Raw genomic sequence first — 22,206 nt, 5'->3', positions numbered from 1 at the left:
GGAGCCCGGGTGCCCCTCTGGCCAGAAGGCCTGAGTGAGGAAACCTGGGGGCTTCCTCCCAGGGCAGCGGCAGCGAGCGCCTGTCCTAATCCACTCCCCCTGCGGAACCTGCGGCCTGCAGCCCCTCCCCCCACGCCGCCAGCAGCCAGTCAGTCCCCGCAGGCCTTGTCTGACCCAGACCCCTACATGGCCGCTCCCCTGCCCCGGCCCACTCTTCCCTGGATTCCTGGCTGGGGTCAGACCCCCCCCCCGCCTTCCAGAGCTGTCAGATGTCTCACACACACACGCCTGGCGGGGCGGCGCCCTCCTTGGCCTGCACTGCACCCCACCCCCTACTCTATCACCTTCAATAGGGGAAGTGAAGCAAGGACGTGGGGTCCCCAGGTCCCCGAGAGCTGGGCCTGACATGGGCACTGCCGAGCGGCTGAGCTGAGGGCACCAGGGCTGTACTCCGCCTTGGTGCAGTTCCGGGGGCTCCCTGGCAGGTGTAAGGGCAGAGAAGGCAACCAACAGTCCTGACAGGAGCCCGTCCTCGGGGGCCACACCAGGGACAAGCTCTTGTGCTCACGTGGCCCCCACGTGGCCGTGCCCCTGGTGCTCACGTGGCCCCCACAAGGCTGCGCCCTGGTGCTCATGTGGCCTCCACGTGGCCATGCCCTGCTTGAGCAGCAGAGCCCATCCCCCTGGCAACAACTCACACTAAAGTGGCCCTCCTTGGGGCAGCAGAGCCGGCCTGCTCCCCCATTTAGGCGCTGCTGCTGGGAGTGGACAGGTGGAGCCAGGCCCATGCCGCCCTGCAGGGACTTGGCTGCCGGCAAGGGGCCGGGGCGGGGGTCACCAGGGGAGTCCAGAACCCCGGCAACCTCAGGCTGAGGCTCCCTGACCATTCCACACCTCGGGCCCTGTCCTCACCCACAGCTGTCCTGAGTGAGGCCCTCCCAGCCTCACCCCAGCTCCTGGGCTACACTGGGTCTGCACCCCTGAGCCTGATGGACAGTGGGTGGGGGCGGGGGCCTGTACCCTGTAAGGGGACACCACGCCGGGCGCGGCTTCTGAGGCCCCAGAATGCCCGGAGACCCTCCCCCACCAACACCGGGCAGTGTCAGAGCAGGCCCGGAGACCCTCCCCCACCAACACCGGGCAGTGTCAGAGCAGGCCTGGCCGGAGACCCTCCCCCACCAACACCGGGCAGTGTCAGAGCAGGCCTAGCCGGAGACCCTCCCTCACCAACACTGGGCGTGCCAGCCTGGTGGCTCCCTGCCCACCAGGTGGTCTGCAGCCTTTGCCTCCTGGCCAGTGCAGACGGCCTGCCAGGGCCTTTCCTCCCCCGGGGTTTGGCTGGCGCCGAGTGCGGGGGCTGAGCGCCTGGCGGGCTGGGCGGTGGGCACCTCGGGGCAGGGCAGCCACAGAGAGAGGCAGGGGAGACCCTGAGGGGCGTGCGTCCTCCTGCCCTCAGCCTCCCTGGCTGGGGACCCCAGTCCTCTCCGGAGACCCCAGGCCATCACTCCTCTCTGGGGAGTGGGGGAGATGCCTGCACCCCGTGTCCAGCCATGGGGGCCCCTGCCAGGCCACACCTGGGGGCTGAAGTCGGAGGGAACGTGGGTGTGCGGTGGGGCCGTGCCTGGCCATTTCCTGGTGGGGCCTGAGAGAGCCAGGGCCTGGCCGCGCCTCCAGTGCTGCCCCCAGGCGGGACAGACCAGGACGCGGGCGCTGGAAGCAAGGGTCTTTTACTGCGAGGCCCGGGGGGGAGGGGGAGGGGTGCGGCCGGCGCGGGTGCCAGGCGTGACGTCAGGAACTGCTCGGCCGCGGCTGCCGCTGCTGCTCCAGCAGCTCCTCCAGGTGGTCCGCCCGCCTCAGGGCCGCCTGCAAGGTGTCCAGGGTCAGCCTGGGCCGCGCCCACCCCCGCGGGCCTTGGACACCCCCTGTGGGCCTCGGCTCACGGGCTCACCTCGTGCTGCCTCCGCAGGCTGCTCACCGCCTCCTCCTTCTTCGCCAAGGCCGTCTTCACCCTGAGGGCAACACAGGGCGGGCAGCCCACTCCTCAGCCCCAGGCCAGCCTGGGCCCTCAGGGGTCGCCAGGGGCAGCCATCCTGGGGTCCCGTGTGCAAGTGAGTCGGACCCAGGGACCCCAACACTCAGCTCAGGCTGAGGCGGGCTGAGAAGCCCCCCCACCCATCTCCACCCACACCTGCCTCTCAGAGCCCAGGGCGGTGACACAGAGGGACCGTCCCTGGGGGACTCGCTGTGAGCACTCAGCCTCTCAGCCCTCAGAAGCCCTGGTCCCGCCTGGGTGCTCCCAGGGACAGGGTCCAGGCCCACTGGACGCCTGGTGGAAGCGGAACCAGCCAGGCCGCAGGCGGGAGGAGGGCCTCCACCCACGCACCCTTGGCCACTGGGCCCTGGCTTGGAACGCAGGTCCTGCTGGGCCCCTGCCCACCTCTGGTGCACCTCGTCCAGCTCCAGCCGCTGCCGGGCCTGCAGTGCCGCCAGCTCGGCCTTGACCTGCCGGCTGTCCTCCTCGGAGGCCGCCAGCTGGTCCGCGAACTCTTGGCGGACCACCTGCGCCAGGCTGCCGCGCTCGGCCGTGAGCCGCTTGTTCACCTGGGGCAGGGGCGGGGGCAGGGCAGGTGAGCGCCGGGGCGGGGAGGGGCGTGGGGGGATCCAGGGGCCAGGGCAGGGCAGGTGAGCTCCTGGGTGGCGGGTGTGGGGGCCCCAGGGGCCCGGGTAGGGGCAGAGCAGGTGAGCACTGGCGGGGCGGGCGTGGGGGCCCCAGGGGCCAGGCCTCACCATGCGCTCCTGCTCCAGCTCCTCCTCCCGCTGCCGCACCAGGGCCTCCAGGCGCTGGCGCTGCCCCTCGGCCTCCCCCAGGCGCCCCTTCAGCTCCGAGCAGCGCTCCTGCAGCTGCCGCTCCGACCGCTCCAGCTCCAGCAGCTCCGTCTCGTACTTGTCTCTGATGCGCTTGACGCTGGCGGGGGCAGGGAGCAGGGTCCCGAGGGGCCTGGACGCACCCCCCCCCTTTCTCAGCCCGCCCCCCTCACCCCGGGCTGGCGGTGGGAGGGGCCGCACCGGCTCTCGGTCGCCCTCTCGGCCTCCTCCCTGGCCAGCGTCATGTCTGCCTCCAGCCGCCGGATCACCGCCTCGATTTCCTGGTCCCGGTGCTGCCGCATCTCCTCCTGCAGCTCCCGCTCCCGCTTGAGCAGCCAGGCCTCCTGCGTGGCGGGCAGCGCGGTCACGCCAGCGTGAGGGCTCCCAGGGAGGGAGGGCCTGGCCCTGCCCTGGGGAGAGCCAGCACGGCCCCGAGATCCCCCACTCACACTCGAGACCCAGGATGGCCAGACACCCCAGGGCCGAGGGCACAGGGCCAGGCGGGCAGCGGGGGCGAGCGCGGCTGCTCTAGGAGGCGACCTGGCCCCACACCCACCGGCCCCCGCCTGCGCACCTTGCACACGGGGGCTCCTCCTCGCCTGCAAGGCCACAGGACAGGAGGCCACCTGGCCACTGCTGACGGACGTCCGGGCCTCCCAGGCTTGGGTTCCAGGCCCCGGGCACAGCCCCGGGCTTCTCCATGGGAGACTTGGGGCACAGCCCACCAAGGAAGGCGGCCCCTTGAGGCCCCAGGTGCCAGCAACCTGACGGGCACGGTGGGGTGGCTGCCGTCCTCGAATCGGGGGCACCCTCGGAGGACGGCTCAGTCTGGGACAAAACCCCTGCGCCCAGAGCAAAGCCCCGGACGGCCACCGATGGGAGCCTACCTGCTTCTTGGTGCAGCTGGCCGCCCAGGCCTGGCGCTCGGCCTCCAGCTGCTCCTTCAGGGCCGCCAGCTCCGCCTGGGTGGGTCGAGGCCGTGAGCCCGGCTGCCGCCCCGCGCACCCTGGGCCCAGCACGGCACAGCGTGGGCGAGGGGGCTGGGGCCGGCCGGGCAGACCTGGTGCCGCCGCTCCTGCTCCTCCCGGCCCTTCTCGAACTCGGCCCTCAGGGCTCGGGTCAGCGCCGCACTGCTCTCCTCCAGCTCTGCCCGCTGCCTGCAGGCCCACAGGGGTCAGTGGGGGGCACGGGCGGGCCAGGGGTCCCTGCTGGGCTCAGTGCCCTGGCGGTACCTGGCTGCCTGCAGGCCCACAGGGGTCAGTGGGGGGGGGGGGGGCGCGGGCGGGCCAGGGGTCCCTGCTGGGCTCAGTGCCCTGGCGGTACCTGGCTGCCTGCTGGCCCACAGGGGTCAGTGGGGGGGGGGGGCCGCGGGCGGGCCAGGGGTCCCTGCTGGGCTCAGTGCCCTGGCGGTACCTGGCTGCCTGCAGGCCCACAGGGGTCAGTGGGGGGCGTGGGCGGGCCAGGGGTCCCTGCTGGGCTCAGTGCCCTGGCGGTACCTGGCTGCCTGCTGGCCCAGCCGCTCCTTCTCCTCGGCCACCTCGTTGTGCAGCCTCCGCCGCTGCTGCTCCAGGGCCAGCTGCTCCTGCTGCAGGTGCTGCTCGAAGCTGCGCACAGGGGCACGGGCTCGCAGGGTGGGCAGCGGCCCCGACCCCTGCCCGGCAGCCGGCCGTCTACACGCCTCTGGGCCTCACGTGGTGCCCGCTCCCCACCCAGCTCAGCGTGAGGGCCAGGAAGGCTGCACCCTCCCCTGCGTCCCACTCATCGGGGCTCGGCCCGGCCACTCGACGGGAGGCCTGGCTGTCTGGGGAGGCCCGGCCACTCGACGGGAGGCCTGGCTGTCTGGGGAGGCCTGGCTGTCTGGGGAGGCCCGGCTATGTCTGGGGAGGCCCGGCTGTCTGGGGAGGCCCGGCCACTCGACGGGAGGCCTGGCTGTCTGGGGACGCCTGGCCATTCGACGGGAGGCCTGGCTGTCTGGGGAGGCCCGGCTGTCTGGGGAGGCCCAGCTATGTCTGGGGAGGCCCGGATGTCTGGGGAGGCCCGGCCACTCGACAGGAGGCCCGGCTATGTCTGGGGAGGCCCGGCTGTCTGGGGAGGCCCGGCTATGTCTGGGGAGGCCCGCGGGACCGAGAGGAGGGGCCTGCCTGAAGGTGTAGCCCACCCAGGAGAAGCCGCCCACTGGACACGGCTGCCCGGGGAGTGACCATGACCATCAGCAGGTGCACCCCCGGGGCCTGAGGGTGGCCTCGAAGCCACCTGCTCGAGGGCCAGCTGCTTGGCCACAGCCGGAAGCTCAGCCCACACGTCAGGACGCGGCGCCCAGGTGCCCACCGCTGCTGGGCGCGCTCGCGCTCCCGCTGGCCCAACTCCGCCTTCTCCTGCTCCAGGCGCTCGCGCAGCTCCCCGGCCTGGCGCAGGCAGCGCTGTGCCGCCCGCTCCTCCGCCCGCTGCAGCTCCGCCTCGTGCAGGCTCCGGAGCCGCCGCAGCTCCTGCTTGTGCCTGGCGATCAGCTTCTGGACCTCGGGCTCCAGGCCTGTGGAGCAGCACGCTGCAGGGGACCCCTGGCCCCACCAGGGCGGCCGGCCAGGCCGGGATCCAGCTGGCCTGACACCAGCACGCACTGCCCGCGAGCATCGCCAGGGAGCTCCCCGAGGGCTTGGAGGCCCTGTGCCTTTCAGCTCGGGCCCGAGGTCTAGGAGCCCAGTGCCAGCCAGGCTGGGGGGGACTGGGCCTCGCACCTGGGGCAGCTGCCTCCTACCAGGCTATTCTTAACGGAGCCTCAGGAGGCCATGACAGGCTGTGGCCTCGGCCTGGACAGGGCTCACCTTCCCAGGAAGGCCCTGCGCTACTGCTATTAAAGCCACGGCTCTCAGGAGCCCCACCTCTGCCCCCGCCTCGACTGTGACCTCCACACTTGCCCTCACTTCTGACCTTGACCCCTACCTCTACCCTGACCTCTGTCCCCACTTCTGTGACCTCCACCTCTGACCATGACCTCCACCCCTGCCCTGACCTCTGACCTTGACCTCCACCTCTGACCTCACCTGCCCTTCACGTTCACCTCTGCCCTGACCTCTGCTCCCACCTCCATCTGCCCCCACCTGACAATAACCTCTACCTCTGCCCTGACCTCTGACCCTGCCCTTGACATCCACCTCTGACCTCATCTGCCCTCGACTGTCACCTCTGCTCTCGCCTCCATCTGCCCCTAGGCCTGATAACAATGACCTGTGCCCCCACTGTGATCTGCGCCCCACTGTGACCTGCGCCCCACTGTGACCTCCGCCCCACTGTGACCTGCGCCCCACTGTGACCTGCGCCCTGTGACCTCTGCCCCCACTGTGACCTCTGCCCCCACTGTGACCTGTACCTCACTGTGACCTGCGTCCCACTGTGACCTCCGCCCCACTGTGACCTCCATCCCACTGTGACCTGCACCCCACTGTGACCTCCGCCCCACTGTGACCTGCGCCCCACTGTGACCTCTGCCCCCTGTGACCTCCGCCCCCACTGTGACCTGCACCCCACTGTGACCTGCGCCCCCTGTGACCTGCGCCCCACTGTGACCTCCGCCCCACTGTGACCTCCGCCCCTTGTGACCTCCGCCTCACTGTGACCTGCGCCCCCTGTGACCTCCGCCCCACTGTGACCTGCGCCCCACTGTGACCTGTGCCCCCACTGTGACCTGTGCCCCACTGTGACCTGTGCCCCACTGTGACCTCTGCCCCACTGTGACCTGCGGCCCCACTGTGACCTCCGCCCCACTGTGACCTCTGCCCCCTGTGACCTGCGGCCCCACTGTGACCTGCGCCCCCACTGTGACCTCCGCCCCACTGTGACCTCTGCCCCCTGTGACCTCTGCCCCACTGTGACCTGCGGCCCCACTGTGACCTGCGCCCCCACTGTGACCTGCGCCCCACTGTGACCTCCGCCCCCTGTGACCTGCGCCCCACTGTGACCTCCGCCTCACTGTGACCTGCACCCCACTGTGACCTCCGCCCCCTGTGACCTCCACCCCACTGTGACCTGCGCCCCAATGTGACCTCCATCCCCTGTGACCTCCGCCCCCTGTGACCTGCGCCCCACCTCTGACGGTGATCTCCTTGATCTTCTTGGTCTTCTCGCTGATCCACTTCTCCCTGCGCACCTTCTCAGTGGCGCTCATCAGTTCCTTGAGTTTCTTAATCTCCTGGGAGTGAGACAGGACGGCAGGAGCTCCCCGGGGTCTGCCATGGGGAGGCTCCAGCCCCAGCGACACGGCCGCCACCAGCCAGTGCGGGCAGGAGGGAGCCCCGAGGGCTCCGGGCCCACGGCCACCGGTGTGTGCAGGGCCAGGCCACGCCAGAGGGCACCGTGCATCCTCGCTGGGTCCCGGGAGGGGCTCCCACAACTCCCACGGCCACTGCCCCAGGGTGGCCCCGTGGGCACTTGAGAGTAGCCCAGGGGGAAGGAGGGACAGGGCCTGCCCCTCCCCTGCCCCCCACACCCCCGGCTGAGGATCCCCGGCCCCGGTGCTCTGAGTGGGACGAGGGTTCCTGCCCCACTCCGGGGGTGAGCGGCCGGCGGGGACCTGGCCGCAGGGCGGGAGGGGCCGGGCCGGGCTCACCAGAGCGTGCTGCTCCTGCATCTGGGCCACCTGCTCCCGGCTCCTCTGGTCCCCGAGCCTCAGCTCGGCCACCACCGCTGCGCACTTCTCACTCAGGACCTTCTTGTCTTCAATCAGCTGTGGCCAGAGGAGCCGGGAGGTGAGGCTCCGCCCCGCGCGCCCACCAGCCCGATCCTGGGCGGGGCCACCCCGTCCTGGGTGTGTGGCTGGGCACCGCCTGCGGCCACCACGCACATTAGAAACGCCACGGTGCAGGCGCAGCCCCGAGGGCTCCCAGGGACCAGGGCCGCTCGGTCAACCTTGGCACCCAGCTCAGGACGGGCCTGGGGACAACCACCGAGCAGCGGCCACCGAGGCCAGCGCCGCACGGCACAGACCCCGGGCCTGGAACTCTGGTTGCCTGAGCAGCCCCGGCAGACCAGGAGCGGCCTCCCCAGAGCAGGGACGGCCTCGGACAACACAGGAGGTTCGGGTGGGCATCCGCCAGGCCAGCCGGCCCTGGCTCCTCCAAGCGACGCCCCCGGAGCGCGCGGTCCCCACTCCTGCCCTGGTGCCCCCACGACAGGACGCGCCTGAGCGACAGGAGGCCGTGGGGCCCCCAGGCTCCAGAAGCCTCCAGGAGACAGGGGCTAGCCCTGGGGCGCCGGCCGCCTGGCGGGGTCACCTGGTCAATGAAGGACAGGTGCCGCTGCGCCGCGGCCTCGTAGTGCTCCTTCTGCTGCCGCAGCTGCCGGCCCAGCTCCTTCTCCGTCTCCCTGACCCTCCGGAGGGTGAGGTCGCGCTGCTGCGCCTGCAGGGGCCGAGAGGGGAGGGGCGCTGGTGCCGGCAGCGGTGGCGCGGAGGTGGGGGCAGAGGTGGGCGCGGCCCCGCGGTTACCAGCGCTCTCCGCAGCAGCCCCATCGCCTGCTTCTTCTCCTCCACCTCCAGCCTCAGCCGCATCAGCGATGTGCTCACCGCCGGCGACAGCTCCGGCGGCCCCTGTGGACACGGCCGGGCCTCAGGCGGGCAGCCCACTGCCCGCTGGTGAGGACCAGGAGTTGGCCAGGACCAGCTGTGGGGAGCCCCCGCGGCCCCTGCCCGCCCTGGGTGGGGGAGGAGCAGCTTGCGCAGGGAATCTGGTCCAAAGCGGTCACAGACCACCGAGAAGCCACAGTCACCCGGGGTGGGGGGGCAAGTCCACGTTACCACCAGCGGCCTGGCGCCGTGGCCCGCCCAGGGAGCTCCCAGAGCAGCAGGGACGCCGCGGGGCGGGCGGGGGGGACAAGCTGGCCCTGCAGCCTCCTCCCCATGGGGCGCCGGGAGGGGCCCAGTGGGCGCGCACCTGCCCCTGGGGTGCCGGCCGCTCCCGCTTCCTGCTCCGACTTCTCCATCTCGTCCAGGAAGCTCACGATGTCCTGCAGCTTGGCCTCCGAGAGCAGCGCCCCATCCGCGGGGGGTTCGGGCGCCGCGCCGAGCTGCCCAAATTTCTCCAGGTTGTCGGCTGTCAGAGAGCTGGCATCGTCCTCCTGCAGGCGGGGCCGGCACAGGGGCTGCTGGGGTGGGGAGGGGCCTGTCGGGTGCCCCTGACCCTCAGGGCCATTGCTCAAGGCACACCCCTCCATGGGGCGCCCACACCCTGGGCGCCTCTGGGTGTCCTGTCCCGCGGGAGGCCTCCAACAGGAGGGAAAAGTAAAACAAGGACCCCGTGGCCGTGCCTGAGCAGTGGGGCTCCTGGGATCGACCCTCAACCCCTGCCATCTGTACAGAGGCCCCAGAGCCTGGGCAGGGGTCCGGGAGGCACGCGGCCCGGTCACCTCGTCGGTCCACGTGTATCTGTCCTTGTGGTAGGCCCTGGGGCGGGGCAGCGGCTCGGGCTCCTCCTCCAGCAGCCTCAGTGTGTCCAGCAGCTCGGCCAGGGTCGCCCTGGGCTTGGCCTCGCCCCCGGTCAGGCCCAGCACCTCCGGGGCCTCACTGGCTACTCCGCAGCCACGGCCGTCCTGGAGGGGATGTGGGCACAGAGGGTGTGGGCAGGGCTGTTGGTGGCCAACGGCAGCCCCAGGAGGAGCCGGAGCCTGGGCCAGGGCCTGCCCTGCCCACGCCCTCCATGGCCACTGTCACCAGCCTCACTGAGCTGCTGTGGCCAGGGCACAGCCCCAACCCAGGGCGTCTGTGGAACCAACTGGCATACAGAATCGTCTGTGAGACCCCGCCCCAGGGAGGGCTCCCCGTGGGCCGCCTCACCCCTGTGAGACCCCACCCCAGGGAGGGCTCCCCATGGCCACCACCTCACCCCTGTGAGACCCCCCCAGGGAGGGCTCCCCGTGGGCCGCCTCACCCCTGTGAGACCCCGCCCCAGGGAGGGTTCCCCATGGCTATCACCTCACCCCTGTGAGACCCCACCCCAGGGAGGGCTCCCCATGGGCCGCCTTACCCCTGTGAGACCCCCCCAGGGAGGGCTCCCCGTGGGCCGCCTCACCCCTGTGAGACCCCGCCCCAGGGAGGGCTCCCCATGGCTATCACCTCACCCCTGTGAGACCCCACCCCAGGGAGGGCTCCCCGTGGGCCGCCTCACCCCTGTGAGACCCCCCCAGGGAGGGCTCCCCGTGGCCACCGCCTCACCCCTGTGAGACCCCCCCCAGGGAGGGCTCCCCATGGCCACCGCCTCACCCCTGTGAGACCCCCCCAGGGAGGGCTCCCCGTGGCCACCGCCTCACCCCTGTGAAACCCCCCCAGCGAGGGCTCCCCATGGCCACCACCTCACCCCTGTGAGACCCCCCCAGGGAGGGCTCCCCGTGGCCACCGCCTCACCCCTGTGAAACCCCCCCAGCGAGGGCTCCCCGTGGCCACCACCTCACTCCTGTGAGACCCCCCCCCAGGGAGGGCTCCCCGTGGCCACCGCCTCACCCCTGTGAGACCCCCCCCCAGGGAGGGCTCCCTGTGGTCACCGCCTCACCCCTGTGAGACGCCCCCAGGGAGGGCTCCCCGTGGCTACCGCCTCACCCCTGTGAAACCCCCCCAGCGAGGGCTCCCCGTGGCCACCACCTCACTCCTGTGAGACCCCCCCCAGGGAGGGCTCCCCGTGGGCCGCCTCACCCGGGCACCTTTCCAGGCAGGAGAGGCCCCAGGGGCAGGGGCTAGCCTGGCGTGGGGGAGGGCTGTGCCAGACCTGCGGCTGGACCTCCGGGGACCGCGGGGGCTCTGAGGAGCGGCTGGAGGCGGGCGGGCAGGGAGCCGCGGGGGCTGCAGAGCGGATGTTGGCACCTGTGTGACCGGACAAAGGCCCGTCTCGGGGGCCGCACCACTGCACAGCTTGGGAGGAGGCCGGCGCGGGGGAGGGGCGGGGGAGCAGACTTTGGGGCGTGAGGCCACGGGAGCTGCTGCAGCCCCAGGACCCCAGGCCTCTGCTCCACAGGGTCTCCTGTGTCTGGGACCACCTGTCCAGGTCCCAGCCCCTCACCCAGTCCAGCCCAAGAAGCCAGGCAGGGCGTGGCCCAGGGACCAGGCGTGGGCGCTGCACCTGCTCCCTGAGGACGGGGGAGGTGGGGAGACAAGGGGGAGGCAGCCAGCGCGTGGAGCTGGCGAGGTGCAGGTGGGAGGGGGGATGGGGCTGGGACAGGCCCAGAGTGGTGCTCACCGGCGTTGTTGGCCTTGAGGGCCTGGGGGGCGGCGTCTCCCGGGGTAGGGGGCGCCTCCCGGGCAGGCTGGGCATCCCCCGATGCTCCAACCTTCCGGGCCTCCGACTTCTGGGCTCGCTTCTGCTGCAGCTCCTGTGGGCAGCGCGTCTGAGAGGGCAGCCCCCCGCCCCGCCCCTGCCCCCCCATCCCCCCCCACTCCCACCGCCCCGCCCTGAGCTTCCGCACCTGAATGGCCGCACGCCTGGCCTGGCGCGCCTTCTCCTCACGGGCCTTCCTCCGCGCCGCCTCCTCCTGCCGGTGCAGGTCCAGGAGGCTCCCGTGGCCCGGCCGCTGCCGCTGCTCCTGCCAGAGACCAGGGGCCATGCTGTCGGCACAGCCAGAGCTCAGAGCCCCTGGCCCGAGTCCTTCCCGTGATGCCTGGGGCCCTGGAGTCTGAGGAGCTACTGGGCGGGCAGGCGAGACCCCGCCCGGTCCTCCTGTGACCCTGCATCTGGGCCAGCAGTGTCTCCTGACACCCAGACCCTAACGACAGGTGCCGTGAGCACCGGCTGCCCACACGAGGCCGTTCCAGGCCCAGCGCCACCCGTCTCAGCACCTGCTGTGCACACGCCCCGCACACGCCCACTGGGGCCCCGGGAGGAGCCTGGTGTGACCCCAGCACCCACACTGACCTCTCGCTTGGATGCCAGCAGGTGCTCCAGGCTTGCAGCTCCTGCTCGGCGCCGCTGCACCTGCCGACGGTACCAGCGCTGGATGGTGACGGCGGCCTGGTTCACCTGGTGGATAAACCTGCCCACGGAGCAGGGCTCAGGACGGCGACGCCAGCGCCCAGTGCCCCTGCATTCGGGGGGAGGCTGGCGGCTGCATCAACACCCCGTTGCACACTGGGATGCAGCAGGATGGCCTGGCCCCATTAAAGCCCAAACCTGGGGCGGGCACTGTGGCGGAGCAGGTAACGCCGCAGCCGGCAGTGCTGGCATCCCACGTGGGCACTGGTTCAAGTCCCAGCTGCTCCACTTCCCATCCAGCTCCCTGCTAATGGCCTGGGAAAGCAGTGGAAGACGGCTCAAGCGCTCAGGTCCCTGCACCTGCGTGGGAGACCTGGAGGAAGCTCCTGGCTTTGGCCTGGCTCAGCCCTGGCTGTTGTGGCCAACTAGGGAGTGAACCAGTGGACAGATCTCCCTCTCTCTCACTGATTTTAAATAAATAAATCTTAAAAATAAAAACCCACCTTTGTCTCTCCCTCTCTACCTCTCAAATACCCAAGCCCCGCCTCCTGCACACCCCAGGGAAGAAGTGTCCGCGCCTCCACTCGGAGGCTGTGAGGGTGACCAGAGGACTGGGAGAGAGCCGACGGCCACCAGCCGGCCACGGAGTGGACATGGTACCCCCAGCAACGCGTGCCGGGCCAAAGGCCGTCGCGTGAGGCCGCATTCGGAGAGCGTTCTAGAAAGACACCGGGAAGCACGCCGGTGTTGCTGGGGGGGGATTCGGGGAATCCCGGGGTGCTGGGGCATTCTGCACCTTCGTCCCTGACAGCACCGCGTCCGCTGGTCAAGACGCAGAGCCCGTGGGCCGCGGCCGTGGCCCAGGGTGGGTGAGCTGCCACTTGTGCTGCCGGCCCCTGGCGTCCCAGCGCCACCTCCCGTCCCGGCTGCTCCACTTCTGATCCCACTCCCTGATAAGCTGGAAAAGCAGCGGGCGGTGGCCCAGGTGTGGGGCCCCTGCCCCCCTCGTGGGAGAGCCTTAGCTTGCACCGGTGGACAGAAACCTGCCTCCCCCTCTCCTCTATCTTCTTCCTTTCAAATAAGCGAATAAACCCGTCTTCAACGATCAAGCTCGCACCGCTCCGTCAGGCACGACGGTGCGCCCGGCGCCCTGGACGTCGCTCTCGGGGCCCCTTGGGCCCAGCTCTGGGCAGCAGGCGGGGTTCACGAGGCGGAGCCCGGCTCCGCGGCCTGGACTTCCCCAGGGGCCTCGACACCGAGGGCGGCACACGGGCGTCTCAGAGGGGCTGCCACTCCTGCTCCCAGCTCCCTCCCTCCCACCTGCCCGCTTCCAGGGCCAGTCCCCCCACCCCCCACCCCAACGGGACAGCAGGGCGTGGGGCGGCAGAGCCAGGGGCCTGTGCGGTGATAGAGACGGTGCAGTGGCTGCAGGACGCCTGCTGCACCCACCCCCTGCCCCAGCGAGTTCCGGTTTGGGTTTTCGGGAGCTGCAGCCCACAGGGCTTGGCCCACCCTGCTCAGCGCCTGGTCTACGCCCCGGGGCAAGTTCGCCGGGCCAGGTCTGCCGCCGCCCGGGCGCCCTCTCTGGCCAGCTCCCCGCTCCCCCAGCGCCTCTGCCTTCATCGACTGGCCCTTCCCGGACGTTTTCTATAAAAGGAGCCACGGGGCCACGGCCTTTCAGCCCAGTGTTTAAAACAACCACGAGGGGCCGGCGCCGTGGCGCAGTCGGTCAATCCTCTGCTTGCACTGCCGCCATCCCATATGGGCGCTGGTTTGAGTCCCGGCTGCTCCACTTCCCATCCAACTCTCTGCTGTGGCCTGGGAAAGCAGTAGAAGATGGCCCCAAGTCCCTGGGCCCCTGCACCCGTGTGGGAGACCTGGAAGAAGCTCCTGGCTCCTGGCTTAGGATCGGCGCAGCTCCAGCCATTGCAGCCATTTGGGAAGTGAACCAACAGAGGGAAGACCTCTCTCTCTGTCTCTCCCTCTCACCATCTGTGACTCTACCTCTCAAATAAATAAGTAAAATCTTAAAAAAAAAAACCACCAGGACACAGAAAGCCCCACCTCGGGGGCCCCTCCCCAGGGCACTCACCTCTCGGCCTCCTCCTCGGTCACCTCCGCCCTCCGCAGGCCCCCGGCCGCCCCAGCCGTGTCCCCAGCCACATGGCTGCCACTGGAGAGATTCTTCGGAGGCTTCCGGAAGCTGCTGCCCGCGCTGCCCTCTCTGGTGGCTGCCTTGATGACGTTGCTAACAGCGAGGGAGAGAGGAGCCCCAGCTCACTGCCCCCGGCGGCAGCTCCGCCCGGCACCACCGGCTTGGCCTGGGCTGCGGTGTCCACGTCCCTGCCCCATGTCACAGGAGCCCGGAGCTGGACAGAAACCCCGAGGCCACCCTCCCGCTGAGTGCAGTGGGCAGGTCAGGGGCGGGGCCTGACAAAGGCAGCGGCTTCCAGGGGAGACCCCCCCCCAACTCTACCTGGCCTGGCCCAGGCTCTGCCTCTCTCTCCCAGCACAAAGGCCGTGAAAGGTAGGGGGACAGAGAGAGACATAGTCCATCCCCAAATGCCCACAAACGGCCGGGGCTGGGCCGGGCCACAGCCAAGAGACAGGAACTCCATGCGAGCGCCCCCGGTGGGCGCGGGGGCCCACGCCCTGCCTGCCAGGGGCTGCGTCAGCAGGGAGCGGGATCAGAGGCGGACGGGCGGGGGGACTTGGGCCGGCCTCCAGTATGGGACGCGGGCACCCCAACGGTAGCTTCACTCGCTGCACCACGAGGCCCGTCTCCCCCGGCCGCGGGCTCGGACCCCGTCACCAGGCCCCCGCCCGCGCCTCCCCTGCGCCTTACTTGAGCGAGGGAGCCGTGTGGTTGGAGCTCTTGGGGGCGGGCGCCCTCCCCGAGGGCGTGTGCTGGTTGTGCAGCATGGCGGTGACGCAGTTGCCCACGGCTGCCTTGCTGCTCCTGCGGAGACAAGAAGTCAGCCAGGCTGCGCCGTCCACAGCTCCCGAGCCACGTTCTCGGCCACCTGGGCACGGGAGGGGCCGCCAGCGGCCGCACGGGCCCCTCCCAACGGCAGGACCCTTCCTGGGTGGGAGCATGGGGCAGGACCCAGGGCGCGTGCACTCCGGCCAGGCCTGTGCGGGAGCAGACGGCAGGCCCACAGAGGAGGCCGGCGGCAGCAGGACGCCCCGTGGCGCTGCAAACACCCACCCGAGAGCACTGCTCGTGTTTCCGGGCAACGCCGCGCTGGGGAGCAGTGCTGGGGGGAGGGGCGGTGGGCGGTGGGCGCTGGGCCTGCGCCAAGCTGCCCCCCGACGCGGCCCGCGCTGCCCCCCCAACGCGGCCCACGCTGCCTCCCCGATGCTAAGGCCAATATCGGCCTTGGTTTCTCACGCTTGGAGCAAGAACCCCTCCTGCGCTGGGCCTGGCGAACGCCCACAGCTCAGCCACGGCTCTAGGAATGACAGGGCCTCCTGCGGCTGAGGGGGCAAAACACAGCCCCGGCCACACCTTGCCGGGGCAGCCACCTCCAGCCCGCCTGACCGCCTCCTCTGACCACCTCCAGCCCGCCTGACTGCCTCCAGCCCGCCCGCCCCCTCTGACCACCAGTCCCATGGGTCAAGGCCACCTCAGCGTCACTGTGGTGAGGGGTCTCGTCCAGGCCACCCTGGGGAGGAGAGGGTGGGAGGCGCCTCGTCCCCCAGGTCTGCAGACCCCTGCCAGCCCCTCCCTCACAGAGGCCGCACCTCCATTGCCTGGCTGTAAATGAGTGCTGCTCCCCCTGGCCCGTGCCGCCACCCCTCACTCGCCCCGCAGCGCCTGCCGGTCACTCTCGTGTCACCAAAGCCCACGGCCCCCGGGCTGCAGCCCTGGCCCGGACCCCGCAGCCTCCGCACCTGTTGTTGGCGGTGAAGCCGGACGCCAGGGCCCCGGCACAGTCCCTGCTCCGCAGGTCCAGCGGCGAGTCACGGGTGCTGGCGCCCTGGGCACCGGGCGGCAAGCTGAGGCCCCGGGGCTGGTCATCCTGCGGGTCAGAGACTGCCTCCACCTGGGCCCTGGCACACACCAGGACACCGCCCTTCCCGGCCGCGCGCATCCGACCCCCTCCCTGCACGTGCACCGGGCCACCCTGCGGGCTGCGGGCTGCGGTCCCCCTCACCAGGACGTTCCACGTGGCTCCCTTTTCCACACTTGGTCTCCTTTCCCCACCGGGGCCGGCCTCGAGGAGCGTCAGGAAGTCGGCGGGCGCCACCAGCCTGTGTCCCGGGGCAGGGGTGCACAGGGAGACCACCGGTCAGGGCACCGCACCAGGTCTCACAGCGCAACCCGAGAGCAAGGCCCTGCCAGGGACCGTGTCCCCCACAATGCCACCAGCACGCTGGACCCGGCGCTCTGCAGCCAGGCCTGGGGTGGGGCGGGCTTCATTTGCCTGGACCCCGGAATCCTGGGACCGAGGGCCTCCTGTGGCTGTCTGCCGCCACCACTGGCTACCGGTAGCCAGAGCCACACGGCTGGCGCCCCGGGACACTCGCTCCCACCTGAGCTCATCGGGGCGACGGCCCCAGCTGCCCTGCCCCATGGAGGCACAGCTGTGAGGAGGAACAATGCCGTGGCGCACCAACACCACGGACAGAGACGCCAAGGCCCCGGGCCGTGCGACCCAGCTCGGCCAAACCCACGGGGCCTGAGGAGCCGGGAGGGGTGGGAGGGACCGCGCGTGGGCTGGGGGTGGGTTCTGGGGCTGTGGCCAACTGCCTGGCAGGTGACCGGCACCTCGGTAAAGCTGTGAGAGAGACGGCAGCTGAGCTGGGCGCACACGGGGCTGGCAGGCAGCAGCTTGACAACTCCCGGGGCTCCCGCGCCTCTGACCCCCATCCCCCAGCCGGCACGCCACTGCCGAGACCACACAGACATGTCCACCCCAGCCCGGCACGCCACTGCCGAGACCACACAGACATGTCCACCCCAGCCCGGCACGCCACTGCCGAGACCACACAGACATGTCCACCCCAGCCCGCCACGCCACTGCCGAGACCACACGGACACATCCACCCCAGCCCAGCACGCCACTGCCGAGACCACACGGACACGTCCACCCCAGCCCAGCACGCCACTGCCGAGACCACACAGACATGCCCACACCAGCCCAGCACGCCACTGCCGAGACCACCGGACACGTCCACCCCAGCCCAGCACGCCACCACCGAGACCACCGGACACGTCCACCCCAGCCGGCACGCCACTGCCGAGACCACCGGACACGTCCACCCCAGCCCAGCACGCCACCGCCAAGACCACACAGACATGTCTACCCCAGCCCAGCACGCCACCACCAAGACCACCGGACACGTCCACCCCAGCCAGCACGCCACCACCGAGACCACACAGACATGTCCACCCCAGCCCAGCACGCCACCACCGAGACCACACAGACATGTCCACCCCAGCCCAGCACGCCACCACCGAGACCACCGGACACGTCCACCCCAGCCCAGCACGCCACCACCGAGACCACCGGACACGTCCACACCACTGCCAAGACCACACGTGGGCAGCTCACAGACCAGGGACCTGCAGGACAGCAGGCCAAGGGGAGGAGCTACTGGAGGAAGTGGGTCCAGCACAGACACAGCCCCCAGCCCCCTCCGAGGGGTCGCCTCCTGGTCAGCGGGAGATGAACAAAGCCAGAGAAGCGTGGCCACACCCACAGCACAAAGCCAGAGGCTGGCCCGCCACGCCCACAGGCAGCCCGAGCATCAGGGAAGGATTCCGTCACCAGCACATGCCACACGCGTGACACACGTGTGCAGCAGGGACGCCTGGGTGCCCCGTGTGCTCCCAGCCAGGACCCCGGGCCCCACTTCTCTCCCTCCCTCCACCCTCTCTGCACCGTGGCTCTGACACGACCCCGTCAGTGCAGCCCCAGGTGCAGGCAGCAGCCCCCACAGGAGCTGCCCCCGCTCCCCCCGCCCCTGCAGGAGGTGGAGCTCGGACGGGGAGGGCAGCCCAGGGCCTGGGGGCAGATCCAGTGCTGCCACAGGCTGCAGCAGGGACCCTGGGGTCACAGCCCTGAGCACGCCCCCCAGCTCCGCCCCCACCTGCACCCCCGGGACATCAGGGACCCTGGGGTCACAGCCCTGAGCTTGTCCCCAGCTCTGCTCCCACCTTCCCCTGGGGACATCTGCTGCAGTGCCCCACGACAGTGGGGACCCCCTTGGCCAGGCCCCTGCGGCTCAAGAGGAGGAGGGACCCAAGGACCCGGCCAGCAGCTGGCTCACTCCAAGCCCCGAGCCCAGCAGCTGCCCCCACAGACGCAGCCGGGAGAGGGACGCGAGGGCACTGGGTTACCTGGGGGAGCCGGGCCGCGCCGGGCCGACCTGTGTGGCGCTGTTGGACCTCCGCAGGTTGTTGATGGCTCGGGAGCCCCTGGGGCCTGCCGCCTCCTGCAGACAGGGAGGGGACGGCAGTTAGGGGACGGAGACAGAGGACCAGGGCCATCAGGGGCTCGGGAGGACCAGGCAGCCCCAAAGGCATCGCCTGGACAGGTGAGCAGGGGCTCAGGATGGGAGGGGCAGCATGGGGCTGCTGGCCTTGGAGACCGGTGCCTTCCAGCCGAGTGTGTGGGTGGGTGGGGGTCCCCAGCAAGAGGGAGGCCTGGTCAGGCGCTGCCACCATCGTCACCACGGTCACTGCCAGCAAGCTCTGGGCAGCCCAGGGCTGACCAGGCACCCGGGCCCCTCGGCTCACGGCCTCACTTCTGTTGTGAGCGCACGCAGGCGCCGCTCTGTGGGGTCTCACGAGGACGCCCAAGATGTGCACAGAGGACTCCTGAGCCATCACCTGACCGAGCACCTGCGCAGGCGAGGTGGGAGGAGCCAGGGCCAAAGGCCAAGCTGAGGCAGGCGGTGCAGAGCCCCTGCTGCCCCGGGCCCCCCGGGCCCTGAGCAGTGTGCACTGTGGTCTATTCCAGCACACGGCTGCAGGGCCGGCGCTGTGGGGCAGGTTAAGCTGGGACGCCTGCACCCCATGTGGGAGCCCTGGTTCCAGTCTTGGTTATGGGGCCGGCGCTGTGTTGTAGCGGGTTAAGCCTCTGCCTGCCATGTTGGCAGCCCACATGGGCGCCGGTTCAAGTCTCAGCTGCTCCACTTCCAATCCAGCTCCCTGTAATGACCTGGGAAAGCAGTGGAAGACGATCCCACACCCACAGAGAGGCCCAGAAGCTCCTGGCTCCTGGCTTCAGGTCAGTCCAGCTCCGGTCTCTGCGACCATTTGGGGAGTGAACCAGTGGGTGGGAGATCGATCTCCCTCCCTCTCCCTCTTCCTCCCTCTCTGTAACTCTGCCTTCCAAATAAATAAAATAATCTTTCCAAATATACATGAAAAATTTTCAAAATACCCAGACAAAATGGCACAGTCTTCCGATCCGGGTGATGGGACCACAGCTACCGGTCGGTCACCAGGCTGAGGGCACACGACATCGCCGAGGGAAGCTCCCCCCACCCCCCCTGACAGGCACAGAGGTGGAAAGGGAGGGCTCAGGAGGTGAGGTCACAGCTCAGACCCCAAACGCCACTGTGGGAGGGGCGGGGCGGAGCTGGCCGGCACCACCATGGCACACGCGTGTGACACACACATGGTAACACGCGTGGCCACGGTGCCCTGAGGACCTAAGACCTTCCTTGTGGGGAGCAGAAGTGGAGGGACCCCGCTCGACTGGCACCCACGTCCCCACAGCTGGAAAACCAGCAGTGACCGCAGCCCGCGTGGGGGGGGGGTACTACCAGGACAGAAGGCTCTGGATGAAGCGGTCTCAGGGGACAAAGGGTGGGACACAACACCGGGCCAACCGTGACCGAGGAGGCCCCCAGCAGGGGCCTGCACCCCACCCGGACCCAGAGAGACGGAGAAACGGGCCCCCACCACCTTGAGTCAGGTGGGAGCCAGGCCACGCGGGAACATGAGCTCCCGAGCCCCTAGGGATGAGTGTGGAGAGGGCTGGTGGCCGGGCCCGGGGCCACTCCTTCCTCCTCTCCCCAAGTGCTGGCCAAGAGCCTGGGGAGCTGGGAGGGGCGGGGGGGTGCTGTCTTAGGCTCAGCAGGGCCTCACGGATCCGCAGGGAGCAGCTGGGGCCGCAGCCCACAGGGTGTCTTGTGAGTGGCCCCCAGCACTGGAGGGCAGTGACTGGCGCTCCCGTGGCTCTGAGCCTGGCCTGGCCCCAGCCCCTCCCGCAGGAGGCCTTGTGGGTGCTGGCGCCCTCCAGAGATCCCCCCCTGCAGCCACGCACCTGCCCCGTCCGGCCCACTGCGGGAGCAGGAGAGTGAGGGCCCCCAGCCCTGCCAGCCCAGGCCGGCGCTTCAGGAACTTGTGTGGACTAAAGGACCTCCGAGATTTCCCGCCTCGGAACACCGGGACCACCGGGCGGGCGCACCTCCGGCCAGCCCCACGGCCCCGCCTCCAGCCTCTGCGGCAGACGCAGGAATGACTGTGGCCGGGGGAGGACCGGCTCTGAGTCTCTGTCACACTGGGCCCTCTCTGTGGACCACGCAGGAGCCCCCAACCCAAGCCAAGGTCTCCAGACCCCTCAGGCTGACCCCCACAGAGCAGATCCCCGCCCCCTCCCCTCCCCTGGGGCAGGATCCCAGGGGCCGGCCTCTCACAGAGCAAGCAGGAGGTGCAGGTGTGGCTCTCACCCCGAGCCCCCGCCCGCCCAGTCTCCCCAGGTGCACTCCCCCCTCCCCACAGGTCTGCCCGTCTCTCAGAACTCAGACTAATCCCAGGGACTGGGGCACGGGGCCGCAGGGGCCGGTGCTGGATGGGTCCAGGCTGGGCCTGGGCCAAGCCTGGCCTGGCCTTCGCTCCCCGGGCCCGCACTCACCAGCGCTCTGCCCCTCGGCCCGCCACCCGGGACCACAGACACGGAGCGGACGAGCGGCCTGCAGGTGGAGGCGCTGCAGGGGCGCCGGGACACGGGCGGGGGCAGGCCCGTCAGACACAGGTCCACGCTGTCCGGGCTGCCCTCGGGGGTGCTGGGCACGGCCCGGCAGCCTCTCATGGCGGACGAGGTAGATCCTGGGAGAGAAGTGAGACGCAAGCAGGAGACTTGGTCTCGGGAGCCGCAGCCCTGCAGTGCGCAGGACGCCGAGGCTCGGGTCCCCCACTCCCAGAGGCCCAGCCTCGCCCACGGGGACAGCAGGGGGCAGGAGGGCTGGGTGGCGGAGGCTGGTGCAGGGCCGCAGGCAGGGCTGGAGGTGGCCCCCAGCCCCTTGAACTGAGGAGGGCCCTCACCTGTCAGAGCCGGCTCTCGGGGCCGTCACAGCCTGAGACCGGGTCGTGGCGTGAGCCGGGCGCCAGCACCCACGAGGCGGCCCTGCAGGATCTGGAATGAGAAGTTCCGTGCTGAAGAGACCTGCCACGGGTCCCGCCACGGGAGCTGCCACGGGACCCCTCCGCGCCTCAGAACCCTGGATGCCCCGAGTTCCCGCTGCCCCTCACCAGGGGGGCGTGGCACCCGTGGGCTCCTGGCTCCTGCACACCCCTGGTCCCAGCCACAGTGCCCACCTTCAGCTCAGCTAAGCTAAGGCCCCTGCTGAAAACCTGGACAGCCCGCAGACACGGAGCACTGACCCTGCTCCCGCGGGACGCCCCTGGCCCTGCAGCCCCTCTGCCGGCCCCCGGGGCCCCTTCCCCGGCAGCTCCACTTCTGTGTGTGACTCCCCCCGCTCTGAGTAGGGAGAGCTGGCACCAGGGACACGAGAGGAGCTCCAAGAGCGACCACTGCCACGCTGAGCACCCGTGGCCTCGGCCCACGCACGGGCTGAGGCTGCCACCGGCAGGGCAGGCTCAGCCTCCCAGCTCCGGGGCAACCGCGACTCTCCATGGAGACCTCCCCGGCCAGCCCAGGGCAGGCCCGACACCTTGGATAGAAAGGTGTCCGTGCCAGGAGCCGAGAGGGTGCCTGTCCTGGCTGCCCGGCTGGACCAACCCCTGGACGGCAGAGCAGAGGCAGAGGCCGGCACCCAGCACCCAGCACCCAGCTCGGCCTCCCCACCCGCAGCTCCCGCCTCCGCAGCTCCGGAAACCGGACCGCAGATGCTCGCGTGGGGCTCCAGGTCACCCTCTGGGGCGTGCGGGGCCCACCCGACCCCTGCCTGCGCGCAGCCCCGCACCTGTGTGGGGGCCCCTCGCCTGCGCGGGCCGCAGAACCTCTCCTCCGCCCAGGCCTCACCTCCGTGGACCCCTCCCGCCCGCGCGGGCCAGGGGCGCAGCCACGAGCCGGGCCTGGGGCGAGAGGCCCGCGGGCTCGACCGGCGGGGCGGAGTGCGGTGTCCGCCGAGCTGGACGCGCCGGCTACAAGCCTCGGGCCAGCGGCCTGGCGCCCCACAGCCTCGGGGGCCGCCT

General features: G+C 70.6%; 1 protein-coding gene across 1 annotated transcript; it reads right to left on the bottom strand.

The window, feature by feature from the left end:
* Positions 1-1,224: 1,224 nt before the first annotated feature.
* Positions 1,225-22,015, bottom strand: CEP131 (centrosomal protein 131). Its single transcript, XM_062216689.1, has 27 exons — positions 21,975-22,015; positions 21,094-21,184; positions 20,684-20,877; positions 18,157-18,251; positions 15,968-16,064; positions 15,705-15,832; positions 14,656-14,769; positions 13,903-14,058; positions 11,754-11,871; positions 11,308-11,424; positions 11,082-11,214; positions 10,614-10,708; positions 9,262-9,444; positions 8,790-8,973; positions 8,345-8,481; positions 8,133-8,258; positions 7,469-7,585; positions 6,949-7,051; positions 5,194-5,395; positions 4,362-4,469; positions 3,926-4,022; positions 3,753-3,827; positions 3,067-3,209; positions 2,788-2,965; positions 2,438-2,601; positions 1,949-2,009; positions 1,225-1,863 (listed from the first exon to the last, which is right to left on the bottom strand). The coding sequence occupies exons 3-27, from the start codon at positions 20,858-20,860 to the stop codon at positions 1,789-1,791; spliced, it is 3,183 nt and encodes a 1,060-aa protein (XP_062072673.1). The 5' UTR covers positions 20,861-20,877; positions 21,094-21,184; positions 21,975-22,015; the 3' UTR covers positions 1,225-1,788.
* Between the last annotated feature and the right edge of the window lie 191 nt (positions 22,016-22,206).

Source organism: Lepus europaeus, chromosome 18, assembly GCF_033115175.1.
Source record: "Lepus europaeus isolate LE1 chromosome 18, mLepTim1.pri, whole genome shotgun sequence".
NCBI lineage: Eukaryota > Metazoa > Chordata > Mammalia > Lagomorpha > Leporidae > Lepus > Lepus europaeus.
Note: the sequence above shows the minus strand (reverse complement) of the source record. Positions and strands in the feature narration are given on the sequence as shown.

What these genes read in the sequence shown, in the direction of transcription:
- CEP131 (XM_062216689.1), bottom strand. Translation starts at nt 20,860, where the DNA reads ATGAGAGGCTGCCGGGCCGTGCCCAGCACCCCCGAGGGCAGCCCGGAC. An exon ending in GAGAGGGCGACCGAGAGCCG is followed by an intron (nt 2,966 to 3,066) that starts GTGCGGCCCCTC and finishes TGCCCCCGCCAG; the next exon opens with CGTCAAGCGCATCAGAGACA. An exon ending in CTGGACGAGGTGCACCAGAG is followed by an intron (nt 2,010 to 2,437) that starts GTGGGCAGGGGC and finishes TGTTGCCCTCAG; the next exon opens with GGTGAAGACGGCCTTGGCGA.